General features: G+C 35.3%; 1 protein-coding gene across 1 annotated transcript in view; it reads right to left on the bottom strand.

The window, feature by feature from the left end:
* The window catches only part of LOC145694013 (kinesin-like protein KIF12), a 183,751-nt gene that overhangs the window by 92,888 nt on the left and 68,114 nt on the right, over positions 1-22,749 (bottom strand). The window contains exons 2-4 of the mRNA XM_081770155.1: positions 22,243-22,338; positions 8,734-8,812; positions 4,972-5,175 (exon numbers count right to left, since the gene is read on the bottom strand). Coding sequence (XP_081626281.1) covers positions 4,972-5,175; positions 8,734-8,812; positions 22,243-22,338 — 379 coding nt within the window. The remainder of the gene's footprint in view (positions 1-4,971; positions 5,176-8,733; positions 8,813-22,242; positions 22,339-22,749) is intronic.

Raw genomic sequence — 22,749 nt, forward strand, 5'->3', positions numbered from 1 at the left:
AGATTCCATGTTGCTATCTGTTAAAAAGAATTTTCCAGCATATTTTTCGTACATCTCTCAATGCTATTCTCAACCAAGCAACCTATATATAGGAGATAACACTATTCTATCACAGCGAGGTGTTCAACAAGGTGATCCGTTAGGTCCAGCACTGTTTGCTATGACTCTCCAACCAATTGTTAATAACATAAACGCAGAGCTGAAGGTCTGGTATTTGGATGATGGAACAATAGCTGGAAATACAGACGTAATACTACAAACATTAGACAACATTCGTACACACGCATCATCAATTGGCTTATCGCTAAATTGCTCCAAATGCGAAGTAGGATTCCTCGGTGCTACAGAAGAACAAATTAAGAACCTCTATGATATCTTTAATAAATCAGCACCTGGTATTCAGCTCCTTACACCAAGTAATGCAGAGCTTTTAGGTTCAGCTATCTCAACAGAGGCACGGAGCAAAATGTTACTAGACAAAACCTCCAAACTAGAATTTTTTATGTCACGACTTTCCAAGCTTTCAGCCCATTCTGCTTTTTATCTGTTAAGGGCTTCATTTGGAATGCCAAGATTATTTTATTTCCTCCGATGCTCTCCATCTTGGAAGGAAGATGCCCTATTGGAAAAGTATGACGATACTCTTAAAACTGGTCTGGAATCCATCCTCAATTGTTCTCTTAATAACAACTCGTGGATACAAGCTTCTTTACCAGTCAAAAATGGAGGCCTTGGAATCCGTCGCGCCACAGATATGGCTATTCCGTCTTTTTTTAGCGTCTTTCTACGGTGCAAGTCAAATAGTTAGTTCACTTCTTCAATGGGATAACGACGAAATCACCAATCCAGATGTGATGGACTGCATAGCTAAATGGACAAATTTAGTTGGGTTAGACCCTCCGGCTCTCGAAAAACGTAACAATCAGTCGGCTTGGGACGAGCCCATCGTTAATTGCCATGCAGCTTCTTTATTGCAGACTACAAATAATATCGAAGATAAAGCCAGACTTTTAGCGGTCATGTCCCCAGAAAACGGAGCATGGCTTCAAGCTCTACCATCACCATCTCTGGGCCTACACCTATCCAATGAGAGCTTCCGAGTATCAGTTGCACTACGATATGTGAACCACACCACTGCCCCATTTGTAACACCTTTGTAGATAAAAAAGGATTACACGGTTTGTCGTGTAAAAGCAGCGCAGGCAGACACTCACGTCATTCAAGTGTAAATGATATAATATTAAGAGCATTAATATCAGCAGGGATCCCAGCAGTGAGGGAACCGATTGGATGCAGCCGATCTGACGGAAAAAGACCCGATGGTATGACATTAGTACCTTGGAAGAAAGGAAAGGCATTGATTTGGGACTTCACATGTTCAGACACCTATGCCCCCTCCAACCTACAATATGCCTCAGTACAAGCTGGACTCGTAGCTGCTCGAAGAGCGAAAGAAAAAAGGAATAAATATAGCAATCTACTCGATAACTATTGCTTTGTCGCAATAGCAATTGAGTCTAGCGGTTCTTGGGAAGAAGGAGGCCTCAAATTTATAAAAGAAATCGGCCACCGTCTATCAATTAAATCAGGAGATAATCGAGCAAAAAGTTTCCTGATTCAACGCATAAGCATAGCCATTCAACGTGGGAACGTGTCGGCTATAATGGGAACGTTACCCACGAGTAAAGAGCTAGAAGAAGTCTTTCTTCTGTAATTGCGGAGAAGGGAGGTTAGGAGAAAAAACAAACATCATTGGTGCATCAATTTATGTAACAACCGAGCAAGGAGTATGAAGAGACAGCTCACAGTCCATAAGTTTATATATATATATATATATATATATATATATATATATATATATATATATATATATATATATATAAAAACAGCATGAATGCTGTATCGTAGTCAAGACAGTGACATAATATGACAGGTTGGAGCCTTTGAAAGCAGAAGATTTAGTAGTACCTGCCGAACATCATGGGAACAAAGTACCGAAGAATAGATATTTACTGTTTCATTTGAAATTTTCATTATAATAGTGTTTGTATATACATTTGTTTCTGGCTTTAAATAGATTGTTGGCGTGCGCCTCATTAATCATTATCCTTAATCTTAATAAAGTAGAATAAAATAAAATAAATTTATTACTTTATGATCAGTTCAGAATATGATAGAAAGAAGAAGTGAGGAAAAAGGAAGAGAAAGAGAGAATACAAGATAGTTGTTGAAATATAGTGGAAGCCTAATAATGTTTTCTATGTATGGTGTATTCCCGCTAATCTTCATAAAAAATGTTAAACCCGTTGCAGTCAGAAATATGTTAACACATATTACACTGACCTGGATCCAAGTATATACTCAAAGTGGATTTACTCAAACCCAGCCCAGCTGATGAGAAAGACTGGCTTACTTACTTTAATTATTGATTTCAATTAGGTTTGATCTAGATTATGATTATGATTTATTGTATTAAAAATTTAGCACTTCTTGTCCAACGACTATTGGAAATTACGATGAACTCGAAGAAAAAAATCGAACTGAATGTCATTATATTGATGAAATTCAAGTTTTGTGGATATTTTCGAGAATTGATAGCTATTACCACTAATTTTATTCACTCGTTTAGGTCGAAGAGCCACAACTGGACAACAACGGAAGACTTTATATACAGTATATTCATATCTTTCATGATCTATGACATGAATTAATAAATATGACTTCTTTGTGAATATTAACACAGGAAATAGTTACAAATTCTTAACGCTATCGTAGATTCCTTGGCTTAAAACTAAATCACACTCACACTACACTCATTCCACATCAAAATAAAACATTTAAATAATGTATTAGGTTAATCACTTTTGAAAGAAAGTCCACAGCTACATTTTTGTACATTTTATTACAATAAATGACAGAAAAGAGAAGAGTGAGAAAATTAAGAGGAAAAAATACCCATATATAAATAATAATATTATAGTTATACATTACAAAATATTATATAGTCAGTTTCATATTAATCATTTATATTATTTGCAATTGCTTTTAAATGAGAGATCGGCTCATTAAAATTTTTCGTTTGAACGTTATATCAACATAAAATTAAATCATTCAAGCATAACAATGTTCAGCTACTGAAGGTAGGTAGCATAGAGTATACTTATTAAATTAACAACGATGAGGCGAATTCTCCTTCAGTTTTTGACAAAAATCATTACCTTTATATAATTTAGTTATTCTTATAACGAAATTTTACCTGAGTCCTTGACACTCCAAGAAAGATTTGAGAATTTGAGAATATAGTCTTAGCGTCCATGTTATATCAATATTCACTAACTTATTATTGTTTATTCAACTTTTATTTCAAATTTGACACACTCACAAAATTTTCAATAAGCAATATTTAACACATAGACGAAAATGGCATAGAGGCCGATACAGTAGCAAGTTTGGTAAACAGTCTTTTCTTTCCGGGAATTTCATTTTCAAGATGATTTAAACACTTATTTACTTCTCGGTTAAATATTCATATATGGGATGTAAATTGCCACTTTAATTAAAAACATTTCGAAAGAAGCAAAAATGGAAGAGAGTAGGAAAGCTTTCAAAGTTTTAAGTGGAAATCCAATCGAAAAATGACCATTAGGAAAACCTAGGGGCAGATGAAGGACAATATTAAGATGGATCTTAAAAAATAGGAATACAAAGGAAAAACTGGATCCAGTTGCTAAAAACAGAAGTCAATAGAGAGCTTTTGTGAATGCGACATTGAACCCTCTGGTTCCATAGACCAAAGAGTTAATTGGCTAATTTAATGCATTACTGTGTTAGGTACTAGGTTCGAGAGATTTGCAACAAAGTCAACCGTCGTTTTATGTTTAAATATATTCACTGCCAACGAAAGTGGACACTACTGGATATAAGACCACTTCAAACAATCAGTGAGCTTGACTTGGATGACCATAATACAGGGTGTTTGAAAAAGAACTCCCAAGTTTTATGTATAAATTTAATTGGGAAATGAATGAAAACTTACATCAATGAGTACATATCATGAAAGAGAATTCCTTCAAGTTTTGTTTAATGTTAGTAGACTTCAACGTGAGATCCATGTGTGGCCCTGCACACGTCGAGACGATATTCCACTTCTCGCTACGTATTCACCAACATTTCAGGTGTAACTGTCCCAACCGCCGCGACGATTCTTTCCCGTAAATGATTGATGTCTCTGATCTTTTCACTGTACACAACATTTTTTATGTGGCCCCAAAAGAAAAAGTCCAGAAAGTCACCAGCAAACTCATACCTTTCGATTTTATCAGTAGGTTTAATTTTATGTAACAGTTGCAATTTGTATGCGCGCAACTTAAGTATTTTACGCACAACATCATATACAGTACCTTTAGGCACTCCTAATTGTAGATTACGTCTGGCCAAAGACTCCTTCGGGCTCCGAATACAAGAAAGACAGATCTGTTCAACAACATCTTCAGAAGTTCTCGGTCTACCTGGTGATTTTGCTTTTTAAAACACTACCGGTTTCCTTGAAAGATTTTAGCCAATGACGGATAGTTTTTGCTGTAGGTGGTTCATCATTATACTGACGTCTAAAATTACGTTGCACTGTTGTAACTGACTCAGTTTTTACAAGCCAAATAACACTGCGCTTTCTGTTGCGGAGTACACATTGTTACTGAGTTGCTCAGCACTGCACGCCTGCCTGGACTGAACTGAGGAAACAGAAGAAACAAACAGCACTGGTGCCATCTAGAGGTCAAGCAGACCTGCCAACTGCAGGGGAGCCAAACTTGGAAAGTTGAATCAAATACCAGAAACTAGAATACTGTATGTCACTTTGTACAGATTCTAGGACACATTAAAACTAGGGAGTTCTTTTTCAAACACACTGTACAGTATTTGTATGATCATAATACGAGTATTTGAAATATGTGATATTTGAAAACAACTCACCAATCCAGGAGGCCCTGTAAGTGTATGCGTTTTTCCACTGCCAGTTTGTCCATAGCAGAAGACGGTGCAAGAAAATCCCTCAACTGCCATCTCGATTAGCCTCTTCATGCCTGAGTATTCTAAAACATCTGCCTGAGTGGCTCCTGGTTCGAATACTACATTGTATGAGAAGACTTTAGGTTTTTGGTTTGCACCTGCATCCACCTAGAAATATCAAATACACAAACATATTTTTAATCAAGTCTAAATATATATATATTTAAATCTTAATTTTCTTACCATATAATTCATTCTAAACGTTTCTAGAAATAGTTTTAGCATAATAGATCTTACTAAAAACCAAAATTAATAAATATGTTGGTTAATTTGTTAATTTTTGCTCGTTTCAAATGTCTGTATATATAAAGGGTGGATCCAGGATATGATCAAGGGAGGGGCTAAACAATATTTTGCCGTTTTATCCAGTGGAAAGCAGGTTTGAAGCCCATTTTATCGTGTATACCTGAGCGTCAAAGGGGGGCTATAGCCCCCATAGCCCCTTGGATCCACCACTGTATATATATATATATATATATATATATATATATATATATATATATATATATATATATATATATACTGTATTTTATGGTTAAAATTGTTTAAGTATACATCTTTTCTGAGTATGGAATACATTAATTTCCTACTCCTTTTATAATATTACTTAATTATGTCAAATAACATCCAACATGATTTTGTTATATTATAATGCATTATGTTAGTGTGCCAAACTAAATTTCTGCAAATTTGTTCAATGATCAATCCTCAAAATTTTGTAATGTTTAATCATTTTCGAACTAATACTACAAAATTTAACGATAAAGAAGTCCAAAGATGAGACACACACAAAACAATAGATCTATTAACATGAATAAAATGACGTGAATGGGTGCAAACCTTCATGCGTAGTTTTTGAGACAATCGACAAAAACGAATTATGTACTTGTAATCCCCCTAAGAAAAAGGATGGTGTATGACAATCACGCCCTCGAGCAAGATGAAACTGGCATTGAAATATACTCTTATTGAACTTTTCATTATGGCACTAGAAAGATGTCAGTACATGGAATTGTTAATAAGATATAATCAAAAGATATGACGAAACTCTTAAACTTTATTATTTTTAGTTTAACGTCTCACAATTATACGTTGAAAACTTATGTGGAGTACGTAAAAACATAGGTTACATGCGTAAATCCTGTAGTTTTTGGAGATAATGTACGACTATGTAACACCTGCAGCAAAGGTATAACTGAAAATGCATGTTTTATAATACTTTCCGTACAAGTGTTCTGTCTAACTTATACGTACTTTTGGTATGAAAGAAAGAACTGTATATAAGCGGTAAGGAACTCAAACAGATGGACGTATGTAACATACAGCTGACGTATGTAATATACGAATGACTGTTATATTCAGACATAGCGCAGCAGTATGATGTAACATCTAAGCGAAAAAAGGCAGTACATATGCTCCGTACAGATTTCCGTAATTAACATATAGATTTCGTATATTTGTGCAATATAACACTATCCGGATAACGATTTTTTCTCAGTATATACACTGAGACTAAGGCAGGCGATGATGATGAGATGGATGATAATAGTGAAATGACGAAAGTGGGAGAAAACGGAAGGACTTCGAAAAAACTCATGCACACGGTGTTTGTCCACCACATATACCACTTGATGGGAGCTGGAATTAAACCAGGGACTCCACGCACTAGAGGAGATTGCACCTCCACTGAACCACCGCGGTTTCGAATTTTAAGTTTCACTTAATCATGTAATTGTTCTTTTAATACGTATATATCGAGGAAATTCTAATAGTGAACGGCAAATGTTTCAGTTTGTGCTCCTCGTTAATCCTAATAAGAATAGATATTAGTATCTTCTCTGTGACTTGCCTGCCTGGCGTTGCGACATATAAGTAATTGCGCTATGTATTGCCTGCATAACGAGGTCCCTAAATAATTGCACGAATATAGTATAGTTTGCAGTGGTTGGTGAGCAAACTAAATATATACTGTAAATATATAATACTTGCCTTGATTATCCGCTTCGCTGAGTTGAAACCAAACTCTAAATGCGTAACTACTAATGTCATCTGTTTGGTAAAAATGACGGTAAAAATTAAATATTACTATTGTGGGCTGAATTTGGATTTAAATGTCATTGGAAATGTCACTCATCATCTCACCGATCCCGAAAACTATGGATTTGACACTAATGTCGGTCATTTTCGACCATTTTTATATCTTCCCTCCATCTCCCTCAAGTTGCGGAGCAGAATTTAAACGGCATCGGAAGTGTCATTGTTTATCTCAGCGATCCCAAAAATTATGTATTTGACACTAATATCGGTCAATTTTGGCCACCTTTAAATATCCTCCTCCTCTAAGTTGCACTGTCAAGATCAAATGATAAAAACATTTCTTGGCCCGAATCTCATGAATGTTGAAAATTTGGTCGAGATCGGTCGGGTGGTTGAAGAGTTATTAAGTCACAAACATAGTCACTTTCATTTTTATACGAACAGATTAAGTAACAAGAATTTTAGGAATGATCCAAAAAAATGGATTAAAAGATTGCGATCTTGGCCAATAATTAGTTTTTTGGATCAGGGCCTACAAAACATTTGAACGATCCCTAAATCGAGTTTTCGTATTTTCTACGGAATAAGCACATCCTACTGAGTTAAGTGATGGTTTGAGTTTGGCTACACCAGGCCGGTAGCCAACCCAAAAATGTAGGGGGGCATGGCTGAAGTTAGGAGGGGAATTCTACCATATTATAGTTCATCACCATATAATGGTTCATTTGCAGCCTATTGTGAACATTTTAGGGGGCCAGCAAAAATTTAGAGGGGCCCGCCCCTAGACCTCCTGGATACGGGCCTGGGCCACACTATATGTAGTTTTCCAGATATAAGGCCTACAAGACAATTTTTGATTGAATGAAATATATTGGATTTTTTGGATCAGGAGCACACAATTTTTAAACAGCCCCTAAATTAAGTTTTCGTATTTTTACGGAATAACCACATCATACTGAGTTAAGTGATAGTTTAGGTTTGGCTACACTATATGTAGTTCTCCACTATATGTAGTATGGACTGGGAGAATCAACTATTACTAATAAAGTCCACAGACGAGGTATACCAATCGATGGACCACATTAACCTGAACATACGTACTTGAGCGTAAATTCTTATGAGTAGTTTTCGGAAAATAGAATAAAAGAAATTGTGTGTATGTTGTTCGTTGCAACTATCAAGTATTAAACTGAAAGTTCTTATTCTACTTAAACAATTCCTTTTCCTATTCATATTAAAAAAAAAGCACTATTTAGTAGCGGCTTATACCCAAGGGCGCCGATCCTGGGGGCCGAGAGGGGTTCCCAAGGCTCATGTGGGTCACCCCATATATTTTTATATGCATTTGTTATTGTTATACGTATTGTTATATGTAGTTTTTCATGATTATATAATATTTGCCATAATTTGAATTTGTCTTAAAATCCTGATATATGCCTTCTTAGACCCTCGTCCGCAACAACACATATCTGAATGAGCCCCTCCTAAGTTACAGAGAAATCTTCGCCCTTGCCTATACCTATTGTTGTTTGTCGTCTATCAGTGACACACACACTCCTAACAGTGATACAATACTTATACTGAAAGAATCAAAATGTCATCTTAAGCAAAAGTAAATATTATACTTACTATAATCTGCCCATCTCCTGGAAATTGTAGAACTTCAAGATCATCATGTTTCATTTCTTTCTTGCTGAGAGGTCTTACCCTGCAAGTGAAAAAAAGAAAATTTTAATTAGTGTTCAGTTGGTTAAAACACTTGTATCAATTAACTGAGTTATTATTATATTGTGATATAAATGGCAAATCGTAGACAGAAACTCATAGTAGAACCCTTAAATGAAGGAAAAATATAATTTCAAGACAAAATGCTAAACATAAGTACATGGATAGTAGGCCTACATTTTCGCAATTTTATTAGTAAATAAGTAATATTTATATTTCTTAATTTGAAAGGTGACACCCATCTGTTACAAAGAGGAAAACTAAATCAGCATTCAACATTCACCTCAAAATGAATCTTGCACACTTGACATGTTGATTATCCTTTTCAAACCACACATGCACTATATTAAAAAGATATATATGTACTTAATACTTATTTGGTTCACACCATTATTTGAGTTAGCTTGAAGAAAACGCCTCATAATAAAAAGAAATAAGGCAGTTTTATAAGATGAATGACTTACACAGTTTTTTCAGCGATGAAAGCCTATTCAGAAAATATTAATTAATTTGTTTTGTATTTACGAATCTACGAAGTTGTGTTGCTCTTTTACCAGCTAATTTTGAGGCCTAACACAGACCAAGATACAAGGTAGGTCCAAGGTTTATTCTTTCTACTTTAAGTTCTTTTGTTATTGTTTCTTACAGATTCTTTCTTACCATATCTGTAGGTCGTTTCCTTACCACATCGATTTGTTATGTAGTTTAATACTTTTCAAAAGTTACTATTTCTTTTACAATCATTTTTCATTGATTGCCTGACTTCAATGATAAACCACTTACGAGAGATAAATTCGACCACATTCCTGACTTATTTTGCCTGATAAAATGCTTTACTACAAACAATTACCACTGATAATATTACGACACTAAATTTATTTTAAAAAAGGTCGAATTTTTATAACAAAAATAATAGAATATTAATATTGTTAAGGATGATTATTACATATATTATGACGTTTACATGAGTGATAGTTGTTTATTGTATTCTAACAAAATTAGAGTTCAAAAGACAAATATTTTTAGAACTGAAAAATTCAATAAATGAATATGTTTAAAAATAAAATTAGTATTGGTTTCACAGAAAGAGTCTTAGAGAACAGGTGAAATACTTTTAGTACATTTAGATGGCAAATATAAAACCCCAATGCCACAATGATATTATGAAGAAACAGAGCAAGAAATTACAGATATGAAAAAATATAAGCTATTTATGTATTATGATCTTATGAATCCGTTAAATAATGGATATTCTATACATCAAATATTTTTCAAGAATGAGCCGCTAAAATGAATTATTTTTGAAAATTTATAAGGGAAAATTTATGTTTAATTAAGATAAAAGATTTCTTCTAACTTGTGTGAAGGGAAGGAGCTTAAGATACTAATCGCATTGCCTCTTTGTATAGCTAGGCTAATGCGTTGTACTAAAAATTGTTGGCTTCTGGCGTCGCCTGATTTAGCAATCAAATTGGAACCCAGTTCTTTCAAAAATTTGTGAGCTTCTTTGCTGAAAACCCCCATAGTTTCAGTTGCAAAAGCAACGAAAAGATGCTCTTCTTTCAGTTTAGAATATTTGGAGTGTTTTCTCTTGCAGGACACTTCAGCTGCACTACCTGCTTCGTTTTGTGTTGATGGCAAATAAGATGGTGCAAAGGTATCCACGCATGTGACATCCCATATCAACCGTTGACCCATTTTCCATGGAGTTAGGGTAATTCCATCTGGCCGCTTTCCATCTTCTCGAAACATTCCTGGTGGTTCCAAAATGCTTGGAAAATCAATGCTCGCCAGTGTTCGTTTTATTATGTTGTTCAATTCACCATGGCGTACTAATCTTCCTCCACTTTTAGTACAACTTAGTGCGTGTAACCCTTTTTCATCCATTCTGCTTTGGCATGTACAAGTAAATGTATGGCAGATATTTACCCCCAGACGCAAAGCTACACATATTTGAAAAACTTTGTTATCTAAAAAGGTTCCAATTGTTTTAGATGGCGTGGCTTGCAACCAAGCACCGGTCTCTTTTTTCTGTAAAGCCTTCATACGCACAGTGTCAATTATACTTTCAGGAATTACTTCATTATCTATTACTTCCTGTAATAATATTGCATCCCAACTTTTTTGTAATTCTTTTGTCTCAGGAATTTTACTGTTGTAGATCCCCTTCCAAATTTCCAAAGCCCCATCCATGTGATGTATATCCACGTTGTCAACTGAACTATTTAAAATATTGGAGACAAGTGGACGCACCCCATGGCAAGAGGAAAGGAAGGCTGGTAGGCTCAAGTCCGATGCTTTCCGTATGTTTAGACCTCCTAGGCGGACTGGAAGGCTTGCTTGTGTCCATTGGGTTTCGTTTAGGGAATAGTTGATTATTAGCTGTAATGCCTTTTTCAAATAATTATCTATCTGTAAAACTTTAGATGGTATTTTCCATGTTGGAACAGTTCTTAAAAAGTACGTTAGCTTTGGAATGCCGAAGCAATTTTTGAGAAGAAAATAAGCTATGTGATTTGGTAAATTTTTTAGTCTCTCAGTTATTACTTTGAAACTATTCATATGTTTCTCGAAATGGATATCATACCCTTCTTCGTGGAGCGGAGACCCTAATAGCGATAATTCATCTGGTTGTAAAATACGTATGCCTGGCAACAGCTCTTTAAATTGGGTTTCTACGTCTGTGTCTATTTTACCCGATGTGTAATAGAGTTCACATTTCGATGGATTCACCTCTAGTCCAATTTTCTTAGATTCTGCAATTAAATGCTTCATGTCCTCTATGACTATATTCGGCGATCCTCCTAGGGTTCCATCATCCAGATAAAAGGCGTTCAATTCAGAACAAAGCGCTTGGACTATCGGATGAATAGCCAAACTAAACAACATTGGACCTGCAGGATCTCCCTGTTGGCATCCTACTTGCGATGAGATAGTTCTTTCTCCATAAAATAATAATGATGGATATGCATAGCTTTGCCAAAAAAAGGATACAAATGTGGCATAAAAGATTTCACTTCTTTTAGCATTGAATCTCTTTCCACCGAATTAAATGCATTTTTGTAATCAATTTTTAAGATTACTTTGTTTGCGTTTTCATTCCTCTTTATGTATGTCCGTGTGGCATGTATAATAGCTTCATTGCCTTTTTTAGTTGCAAACCCCAGTTGGTGTGGTTGTAAGTATTGAGAGCATTGGTTGTAAACGAGCGAAACAGCTATCTTGGATGCTAGTCGTCGAAAAACACATCCAACTGCTATAGGTCTGATTCCGCCATCCTTTTTTCGTAAAGCACACAAATTGGCTCCAAAAAGGTATTGCCACACGTCTTGATTTACGTTTCCATTTAAAATGGTGTTAACCAATTTCGTGATTTCGCCTAGTAAAACAGACCCTGATGCTCCTGTAGATTTAGAAATTAAGTCTTTCAGGTGTTGAGGGGATAAGCCATCGATTCCAGAAGCGGAGCCACTCTTAAAATTATGGATTGCTCTTGATACCATGTCTTCATTTACAAGGAGAGATGTCAAGCACTCTGGTTGCTCCGGCATTTCTAAAACTCTGGAAGGAGACGGATGTTTGTTTTGTAGACTAGCAAAAGTTTCCTCACTCGAAGGAGCCAGAGAATCGTCAGATATCAGTAATCTTAAGGCACCCCTAGTATCAAAATCAGCGATTTTGGCTGTAATCAGTTTAGATAAGTCGAGTTTGATCTTCTTACTTGAAGTTGCAGGACATTCTACTACAGAGGACTCTCTTAGATTTTGTTTGATTATGTTAGTGACTGAGGATGTTGTTCGGTTTCTGGGGATTCGTAGATTATGAAAAGCAAATCTAAACAATTTCTTCCAAGAAGTTAAATCATTTTTGTTGGCACAATCACTAATGATAGAAGAAAGTTTGTCTGCTACAGCACCTCGTATGCCTCTTGGAATCCTTTTTATTACCCATATATTTGATTTTAATTTAGCCAACTCGTGCGTAAAGTCTTCCGTAATTGAGTGTTGTTCCTGTGTAGCGTGTTTTCTAGTCTTGTGTATGTTATATCCTTTCTTTGTAGGGAATTTTTTATCGCATTGAGAACAATACATTTCATTTTCGGATAAGATGGATAAATCTTGTGAACAGTTTGCATTTATCTTCATTGTTGAATTATTTAAACTTAGGCTTGATAGATAATGTTATTGTTGAAGAATTCGATTTTTTTTAAACTGACATGCAGTTTAACGAATAATAACTGACACGGATTTTGCACAATGCAACAAAACACGAAAACAGCACAAAATGAACAAAATCCACTGTGTTCCCTCAATCACCCCATCAGGGCAAAGCACTGCACGAAGAAGCCAACTCCAGTTACACAAAAATGCAAGGAACGACAAAAGTCAGATGACACCAAACACCAGACTCACTCCCAGTGCCGACCAGTGCCTGCAAATAATGAAATGTCCTCGGAGTCATCGGGGCATGTAGAATGTTAAATCCAAACACTTTTCCTCAGCAATAAACCACACTTTTCCATTCAAAATGAAGTAAACTCACGGAGCGGCTCAAAAGCACGTCCATATCGTTTAACAATAACAATAACAATAACAATAACAATAACAATAACAATTATGACGTTATACTTGCGGTGATAGAACTTGGGCCACCAGTGGTGTAAAAGTCGATACATTATGTGGTATAGGTGGTATATAGGTGGTACTATCAATATTTCGTTATTCAAATATTTTGAGTTACATTAATATGGATCTAGGTTGAGATCGAAAAGAGACTTCAGCGAGATCATGGCGTCCTACCAAGAGTTATGAAACTCACAACAATTTCAATTTTCTTTTAATTAATTAATTAATTTTTTAAAAAAAATACAATATATGTTTTGATACTATGTGTGGATTTTGCAGCATTATTAGTGAGTTCATAATTGTTTAATTAAAATAATTTTAACTGTATAAACCGGGCAATTCAGACCTTGTCTGTGCCACAATAGTTAGCGATTGTTAATGTTAATTCACGTTCTATTGGCCTAGCAAACAATTCAATAAATAATGTCTATAAAAAAGACGTTCATGGTTTTAAGGATAAGGGGATAAAAAGTATTGGACAAGTTTGACATTGGGCTCAATGCCAAAATGGCGCCCATTCAAGTTCACAAGTTCAATTCAACATCTAAACAAATTCCAATAAATTTCATTTTATAAATTTTGATTTTTAAAAATATTTAGTATGCTTTTATAATGTGCATCAATAATGTATTTAGTGCTCTTATATCAATGAATATGGAAAATGAACACAATTTAAATTATTACTCTTAACAAGCAGATTCAGACGTATGTCTGTTGGTTATGGAGTATTCCGTAATTATAATTTAATCTAACGTAAATTTCTACTTAATGAAAAACTTAGTGTCACAGAGAACTTGGCTTTGCTGCTTCCTCAGCAATAATAACTTTTAAAATTTTTGAAGAAAGCAGGTTAACACTCAAAGTATAGCCCCTCGTGTTGAAGTGTCTGCAGTCATCTTCTTGCCAATTCCTCGATTAAACGACTTATCCTTAGAGGCAACGAAGCCAGTCACCGCTGTATCCACTTCCTATTGGTTGCTGAAGCATCGATTCAGACAGTGCGCCATGGACCGAAACAGGTAGTCATTTGAAGAGGCAAGGTCAGGGCTATATCCCAAATGTGGTATCAGTTCGGTATTCTTCGAATATTTAATAACCTTCGATATTCTTCGTTGTCCTCTGTTTCCAAACCATTCTCCTTGGTTTTTCCGTTTGACCTAGCTAGTTTTTCAGTTTATCTTCACACCCACATTTTCAAAACATGTAGTTGCTATTCGTCGTTTTCACATAATGTCCATATTTCTGACGAGTAGTACGTGAAACATTTAAGTAGTATTTTTCTTGGCTCTAAACAATCCGCAAAATGCAGTCCTTTTCTTCTTTATAAGAGGATTCTTTCTCTGTTGTTATTCTTGCTTTTATTTTACTTTCGCACTTTGTGTTTTCACTAATAATACTACTTAAATACCAGAATTAATCAGCTTTTTTAAAAATTCTCCTTCCCACCTTTGTATTTAATACAGATCACTTTAGTTTCTTTTCCCTTAGACCTATGAATATATGATGTATCAATGCAAAAATATTACCTGCGACTGCCTGATTTAATCTTGTATCTTTCGAATTAGATCTACTTACTTACTTAGTTGAAATTTGATACGAGTTTTAAGTTTCAGTTCATAAGAGATTGGAAAGGGATAGGCTAAAGAGAAAATGGCAAAATTCTCTCATTTATAGACTTGTTAGAAGGCGTCATTGGACATATTATTCTCGAAGAGAGTATCAAGAAATTTGTGCTTGAACCATTTCATATAACAGTCTCGTGAGCGATCTAAAATGGCACAACTCTAATAGTAAAAAACTACTTCCCAGCATTTGTTTGATGAAGTAGCACATGAAAACAACTTTAGTTGCGCCTGTTGAATTTCCATTCATCACAATAGATCTTGGCCTGTGAAAGATTTCTATAATAACGGATTATAATAGTCATAGGGACGCAACATTTCTATACTACCACGTTTGTTTCAAATTACTGGGAGGAAAGGTACGAAATTTAGTAGTTGAAGCATCTTTGTTTCGCAAAATACGATTCTGTCATTAATCTTTTAAATTTCATTACGGGTGATTCACATGAATAGATGATGGTGGATATAATAACAACTTTTCCAACAGCTGGGCGAACGTTTGAATCGTCAGATGTAAGAGCATGAAATTTAGTATCTAGTGGCTTCTGAGCACTCTCTCATTCACGTGCACGAATTAGTCCAGATACAAAATGTTAGCTGCTGAGAGCCAGTTAGTAATTGAAGTATACAATTAGATAACTGAATGTTAAAATTAGAAATGTTGAAATACTAATCTTTGATAACATAATTGTGTTTGAGAGTGTATATACCTTCCAGTTCAGGCCTAACGAGAGGGAATAATGAGTCAGAATTCGCAACCAACGAAATTCTCAAGTCTATCACAATAAATGGCATTTTAACTAATTTTGAAGTCTTTCTAAAGACATTCCACACATTTTTCTCGGTATAACTACTTTGTAGTAGAAATAAATTCTGTTAAAAATAGTAAGTGGAGTCACACAAAACTTACAATTCTGAATCTATCTACGCTGGTAATTGAAGCGGTCAGTATTCCATGTAGGGATATGAATAGCCATCGTTACCAGTAAATATATTAAAGAATTAACTAGTTAAAGAAGTCGACTGAGCTAATTGTTCTAGCGGTCCGTTAAAAAAAATCAACCAGTTGAGAATGTTCCAAGAGTATTGCCAGAACGAACTTAAAAAGAATTAATTTTTCCTATTAACTTCTACAAGCTTTAAACCAATTGTTCTAGGGGAGACCGGGGTACATTGTCACAAGGGGCGTTGTCACAGTAGCAATTCTGAAAAAAGCGAAAACGTTAGCGCGTCGGTGCTGCTTTCTTCTTTATTTACTAGATGTCACTACTAACTGTGCTCGTTTGGAGATGCGCGGGAACAACGGTGCTGCGTCAGTTGAACTTTGTCTGTTTTCAGTGCCGGAATGTAAATTTTCCGAGACCTGAAATTGTTATTTTGTGTGTTCGTGAAAGCAGTAGAAGCAAATATTTTTGTGTGTTATCTAGGTTAGAAATAGAGCTTCATAATGTGTTACTTTGAATGCGCCTAATCTTGTCGTTTGGTATAGATATTTTGTAAAAAGAGTAATGGCGACGCGTGGGGCAAGTTGTCACAAATAAGACGGCGCATGTTGTCACTGTGACAATGTGCTCCACTGTGTGTTATATATGATACAAACGATACATTCATCGTTTAGTAAAGGGTTATCTCTGTTTCGCAGACGGTGAGAATATACAAAAGAAAGACAGAGAGGAAAGCATCACCAATGGAAGATCTACTGGCTGCAGCAAGAGCCGTGAAAAGAAATAACAACCCCATATCAATACATAAAGCTGCTAAAGAATTTCATGTCCACTACAGAACATTGGCAAAGATTTTATGCACGTGTTACAAATGGCGAACTACAGTCCGGCCAATGTTCATTTACAATGGGTTACTCAACATGTAACAGAATATCTTCGTAATATTAGGAAGAATTACTAGTATCATACTAAAACAAGCTTTGCACATACAATTTGGACTCACTACAAAAGAGGTTCGCGATTTGGCTTACAACTATGCAAAAGCGCTAAGATTGAAATGCGCAGAGTCGTGGAATGAAAAGGCCATTGCTGGCCCAGACTGGTACCCCGGATTTCTGAAAAGACATGATGATCTTGCTATAAGAACTCCCCAAGCAACTAATTTAACACGTATAAACAATGTTGACGAAGGTCCAAAGAAGATTACGATTCTTCCTCAGAGGACGACGATATACTGTGTTTAGTTTATGGCGATCCATACAGTGCAAGTACATGTAGCGAGAAATGGATTCAGTGCATTCGATGTAAGGAATTGGCCTACGAAAACTAAGGGAAGCAGACCTTGTTTTAAGTGTGTATTAACTGTGACTCTGACGATGACGTCCAGGTATGGTACTTTGTAGAAGCAAAAGGATAAACATTTTCAAACTAGTTTGCGGTGCGTACTGATAGAACGCAACTAAACTTTGTAATAATATTTACTCCTCTTCTAGCTATACAGTAGTCCTATCAGAGGAATTCGTTTGCAATTCATAAACTACAATCAGAAGCAAATTAAAAGCAATTGGCTAATTTTGTGTAGGCCTAATTGGAGATGTAGGCTATGATCTGATAATTTCGTTCATTTTGTTATGACCTTTCAGTTTGTAGTTTTGATTCCTTAGCTATGAATTAGTTATGTTTTCATGGCAGTTTTGGTTTTCCTACAAAGCTTGATGTAATAATAAATCTTTTATCTTGAGAAAATATAAGCTACAAGTCCTCCTACTTTCTTTCCTATTTAACTAGTATAATTTCCCCTTTCATTTAATTATGTTTTAATTCTCTTTCAGACGCTAAGTATTTAATGCTGGCAACATTTACAGTCTTTTTTGCCTTAGTAATAGTTGCATTAATAACATCTAACAATTTCTGGAAAGTGCCACTAGAATAACATGTGACAATTTGCCCCATATATTGTGACAATTTACTCCGCATATGGGGTACATTGTCACAACTGTATTGATCATAAAACATAGTACATAAGTCCAGTTCAGAACGAGTTACATTGGACAGAGAAATATATGTTATGCACAAGATAACCAAGTATGTGTGTACTAGAAATTATAATTTTCGGCCTTACACGAAAATCACAAAAAAATAAAACGTGACAATGTGCCCCGATCTCCCCTATTTACTTTATTATTATACTTATTAAACAATCTATCCATCTATTTATAATTTTCTTTAGTACTTAATTTTTTCCACATGTTTCGTTTAAGAGTTCTGTTAAAACGTTCTACGATATATTATTTTACAAAGACATATACTCAAAACGGAGGACCCAAAATTGAAAAATTCGCAAAATATTACCTCTCTATGACTTACGGTCCCCGAGATATGGCTCCTTAAATCTCCTGAAATCCGAACATTTTTGGCCAATATCTGGGGAAGGGTCGCCAGTTCGCCAGTGACCACCAGTTACTAATTGAAACCAAACGTTCACCATCCTCTTAGGTATTAATCAACACTAATATGATCTTCCTATGACTAACGGTTCCAGAGATATGGCTCCTAAAATCTCTCAAATCGGAAGGCCAATATCTCGGGAACGTATATTCAGTAACGCGTAAAATTCCACCACTTCTTTTGTGATGGATAGTTGTGATCCTCTATCGAATGGAGGGCTAAAAACTGAAAAATCGCAAATAACAGACAGACAGACAGACATAGGGAATTCAGTAACGAACTTTTTAATTCGTTGAAAATTTGGGATCGTTCAAGATTTATCCTGTGAAGTAAAGGAGAGATTTAGGCTACTAACATTACAACCTTATAATGTCCATTAGCCAGATCCTAATAAATGTAAGAGTGCACGCTTGAAACGAAGGACCTTATATACGACACGAGCAGCTATATTTTACTAAGCTTGCATATTAATTTATATGATATTTAAAGCTTTATTATTATTACGCAAAGAGAAAATCGGTGAGGTAAGAAAATATGTTTGTATGTTTCTCGTCCACAGATTGTGCTTCTCCTTTCCCAACTCCCTCTTTGTTCTCTTGATTGATCGATCTGCAAATTGCTTATTTTTCCTGCCTCTTTAAGAGCACAGGGTGTGAGACAGAAGAATGCGGTCAAGACTGAACACATGTGAATGTATAAGGACGCGTCGCTAGGTGAGTAGTGAGTAAACAAGCAACACCGAGCGGCAAGGACGATGAGTTAATCAATAAATCTTTTTACTTTTCTTTCCTTGAGAGACATTCGTTTCCTGCGAAACCTACGCTGTATCGTATGACATTGTGATTTCATTCAACTTCAGTCCTTATTTCGAAATAATACTCAAAATAATGAAAAATGAAATCTTTTGAGTTTTACGTCCCACGGTTATCCCGGTAGGCTAAAGGAGACGACGATGATGAGAAATGAATGAAATGGTGGAATGAAGAAAGTGGGAGGAAACGGGAGAACCTCGAAAAAACACGCATACGGTGTTTGTCCACCACAAAGCTAACTTGGCGCAAGCTGGGGTCGAACCAAGGACTATATACACCAGAGGTGAACGCTCTACCACTGAGTTACTGCGGCCCCTTTAAAACTAATGAAAATAATAATCTAGTAAAACATTTAATTCAGAAAATCATTTATTTACAGTTATTTCAAACATTAAGAGTCTTGCTAAGACTACCGGCACTTTTTTAAATTTTGGCGAATAAATTAGACAATGAAGAACATAAAAATGTAGGAAGCGAACCTGGTAGTATTTGCAAAATGTTGTTAAATAAGCTAATAACTGTTACCAAACCTTTTATTATAAATCAGAAATTTAGATGATCAGTTTAGGGCGTCATAATTGGGGTGTTCAGAGCATGAAGGTATCATCTCCAATTATCAAAGTTGAGAAAAAAAAAGAGACGCAAAGTTTGTAAATTTTTAACATTATAAGCTTTATTTACAATAGCTGCAAATGAATCTTTTAATCTCTGAAGGGAATTTCTGATAGAGATTTTAAAGATGAAATATGGCCAAAATGACCAAAATGTGTGATTTCTTTGCACACTGAACGGACCAATTGTTAAACACCGAAATTTATACGCTATACGAAAGATCTTGGAAGCTTTCAGTTCCATTCTCTTGTTTACTTTTCTGTGCCACTTACAATTTGGAATATATCTACTTTATATTTGACTAGCTGAAATACCCATTCTTCGCATGGGTATGACAAAATATCTATGTAAACAAATTGAATAACGAAAGGAAAAATATCGGTCATATTCTACTACTTTTACATATCCCGGTGAATGCCCCCTGAAACCTCTGGTTTGAAAATAATAATAATAATAAAAAATCTTGCCCCCCGCCGATGTGGGCTGTATTTGGAAGTCAACGCCTGTGGGAATATTACCATTCGTCTCAGCGACCGCGAAAACTATGAATTTGACACTAATATAGGTCATTTGAGATTTTTTTTACATGTCCCAGTATCCCCTCGGTGACCCCGGCCCGCAGCCGAATGGGCAGAATTTGGAAGTTAATGCGATCGGAGTTTCACCATTATTCTCAGCGATCTTAAAAACTATGAATTCGACACTAATATCGGCCATTTTGTACTACTTTTACATGCCCGGTAAAAGACCCCCCATTAGACCCCCTGGTTTAAAATTAAAAAAGAAAATGTTTCATCTTGGTCTGGGTCCTGGACCAAGGTACCCGTGACCAAAATTTGATAACTTCCGGCCCACTCGTCTAGTCCCCAGGTCGCACACAGATAGACAGACAGACACACAAACAAACTCTTTATTTATATGAGATTTATATTTCTCCTACCTTGCAAAAATTTAAATTAACGACATATGGGCTTATCTATCACACATAGGTGGCCTTAGTCTTGGCGGAGCCTAGGGCAAAAGAGACCCTGGAGCCTTTTGCCAGTTGCATATCAAAAGTAAAAGTGTTGAAGACAGAAATCGCCTGTCAAAATATCGATAAACAAATATAGAGTTATTCTCGATTTTAGCGGTGTCTTTGTTTACAAATTGCACAACTGGTATCCAAATAAAAAATATATAGTAGTATCAGGGTTTAAATTTTAAGTATGACCCCCTGAATGCTAAGTTGTGTAAAACTAGAAACTGAGCAATTAGCCTCTCTGAAATATATAGATGACCTCCTGCCTCAACTAACATGTAAGTATTACCCAGTTTATGAAAATTGTGAAAATACTGGTCAAAACTTTCCCTAATAATATTACCCAAGAAGCACAGCAAGACTTAGACTCCAAAAATCCTTTGCTTAGAACATAAAGTTGCTATCATTTTGATATCTCCTTGACTGGTAATACTTCTTTCTCAACCTCTCGGTAGTTGAATGCTCTAGCTAGACCTCAAAGCTTCCTCGTAGTTAAAGAACAAGTGCTCATGACGTCACAGAGCACTTTGCTGTTGGGTACTGATCTATAAGGAATAAATTGAAGGGCAACGGAACTCACTAATACGGAGAACATTTAGATGGAAGTAATATTTTTATTCACGATGCACGTGTTGGTGTCCTACAGATAGGCTACTTATAGAACTGTATTGATTATTCTGGGATTTTCTAAATTTCAGAATTTTATTGAATATCATAATCTGTTGTCCATAAATATTTAAAAAAAATCAAAAGAGCGGGGACTTTGAATGCGTAGGGTTCAGGGCGGTTGCCCAGTTGCCTATGTAACGGCTACTATTGCCCTGACATTATTGTAACTTTCTATCCCTAGTGTAAGTTCTACCAATAGTTGAGGGATAAGTCAAAATATGTATACAATGCATGGACAAACGGAAACCAGCATGCTAAAATCTTTGTGTATCGATGTGGAGACTTGAGTAGTATAGGAGGACATTGACGTGATACACTTTAATAATATAGAACATTGGCCTGTCTAAGACTTAACGTTTCTTTCCAGTATACTTGTATATAGCCTGTAGAAGACGTTGATCTACAGTTCAACATAGGATCCGAGCAGTCCGTATTACCACTCAAAACAAAATCCAATAAAGATAAAAAAAAAATCTTAATAACATGTTATTTGTGTTAGTAAGCTGACTTAGCAAGTACAAATTAATATCCTCTCAAAATACACTAAACTTTCATTTATTTTCCATATTTAATATTTAATAATTTAATAGCTACTGTTCGAAACTCAACATTGTAACTAAATTATTAAATAATAAATATTAATAACAAAAAATAATTTACCTGACAACAACATTTATGTTGTCTTCTCCTGTTGATGGATGACATGATGCTCCACCACCTAAACTCTGCTCTAACGGGTCAGCTCCCGTGCTCGATCTGAAACAAATAATACAAAATATAATGATTAATTATTTATTATGATGTTTTAAGTATTATAAATACTGTACTTTTTATTTCTGTATATTTTCTAATTTTTCGTAAATTACAATACATATTCATGCTTTATCAAGTGTAAGAACAATATCATACAGAAATGTAATTAATAGAACTGTGGACTGCATGATCATACAGAAATTTTAATATCTTTATAGATGTGTTTAAAGAAAGAGTATCCAAAATGATCCGCTTTAGAAATGAAATTGCTAGAGGTAGTCATTTTCAAATTAGAAAGTATTTTAAAATATCCTTACCTCTGAGTATTTTAAACTCTGAAGTACACTCAGAGATAATTATCCGAAAGGTTTCAAAAGTGCGGTATATCTGTCTTGCAAATGAGTTTCACAGTGT

The sequence above is a fragment of the Thermobia domestica genome, chromosome 9 (assembly GCF_964235325.1).
Source record: "Thermobia domestica chromosome 9, izTheDome1.hap1.1, whole genome shotgun sequence".
Taxonomy (NCBI): Eukaryota; Metazoa; Arthropoda; class Insecta; order Zygentoma; family Lepismatidae; genus Thermobia; species Thermobia domestica.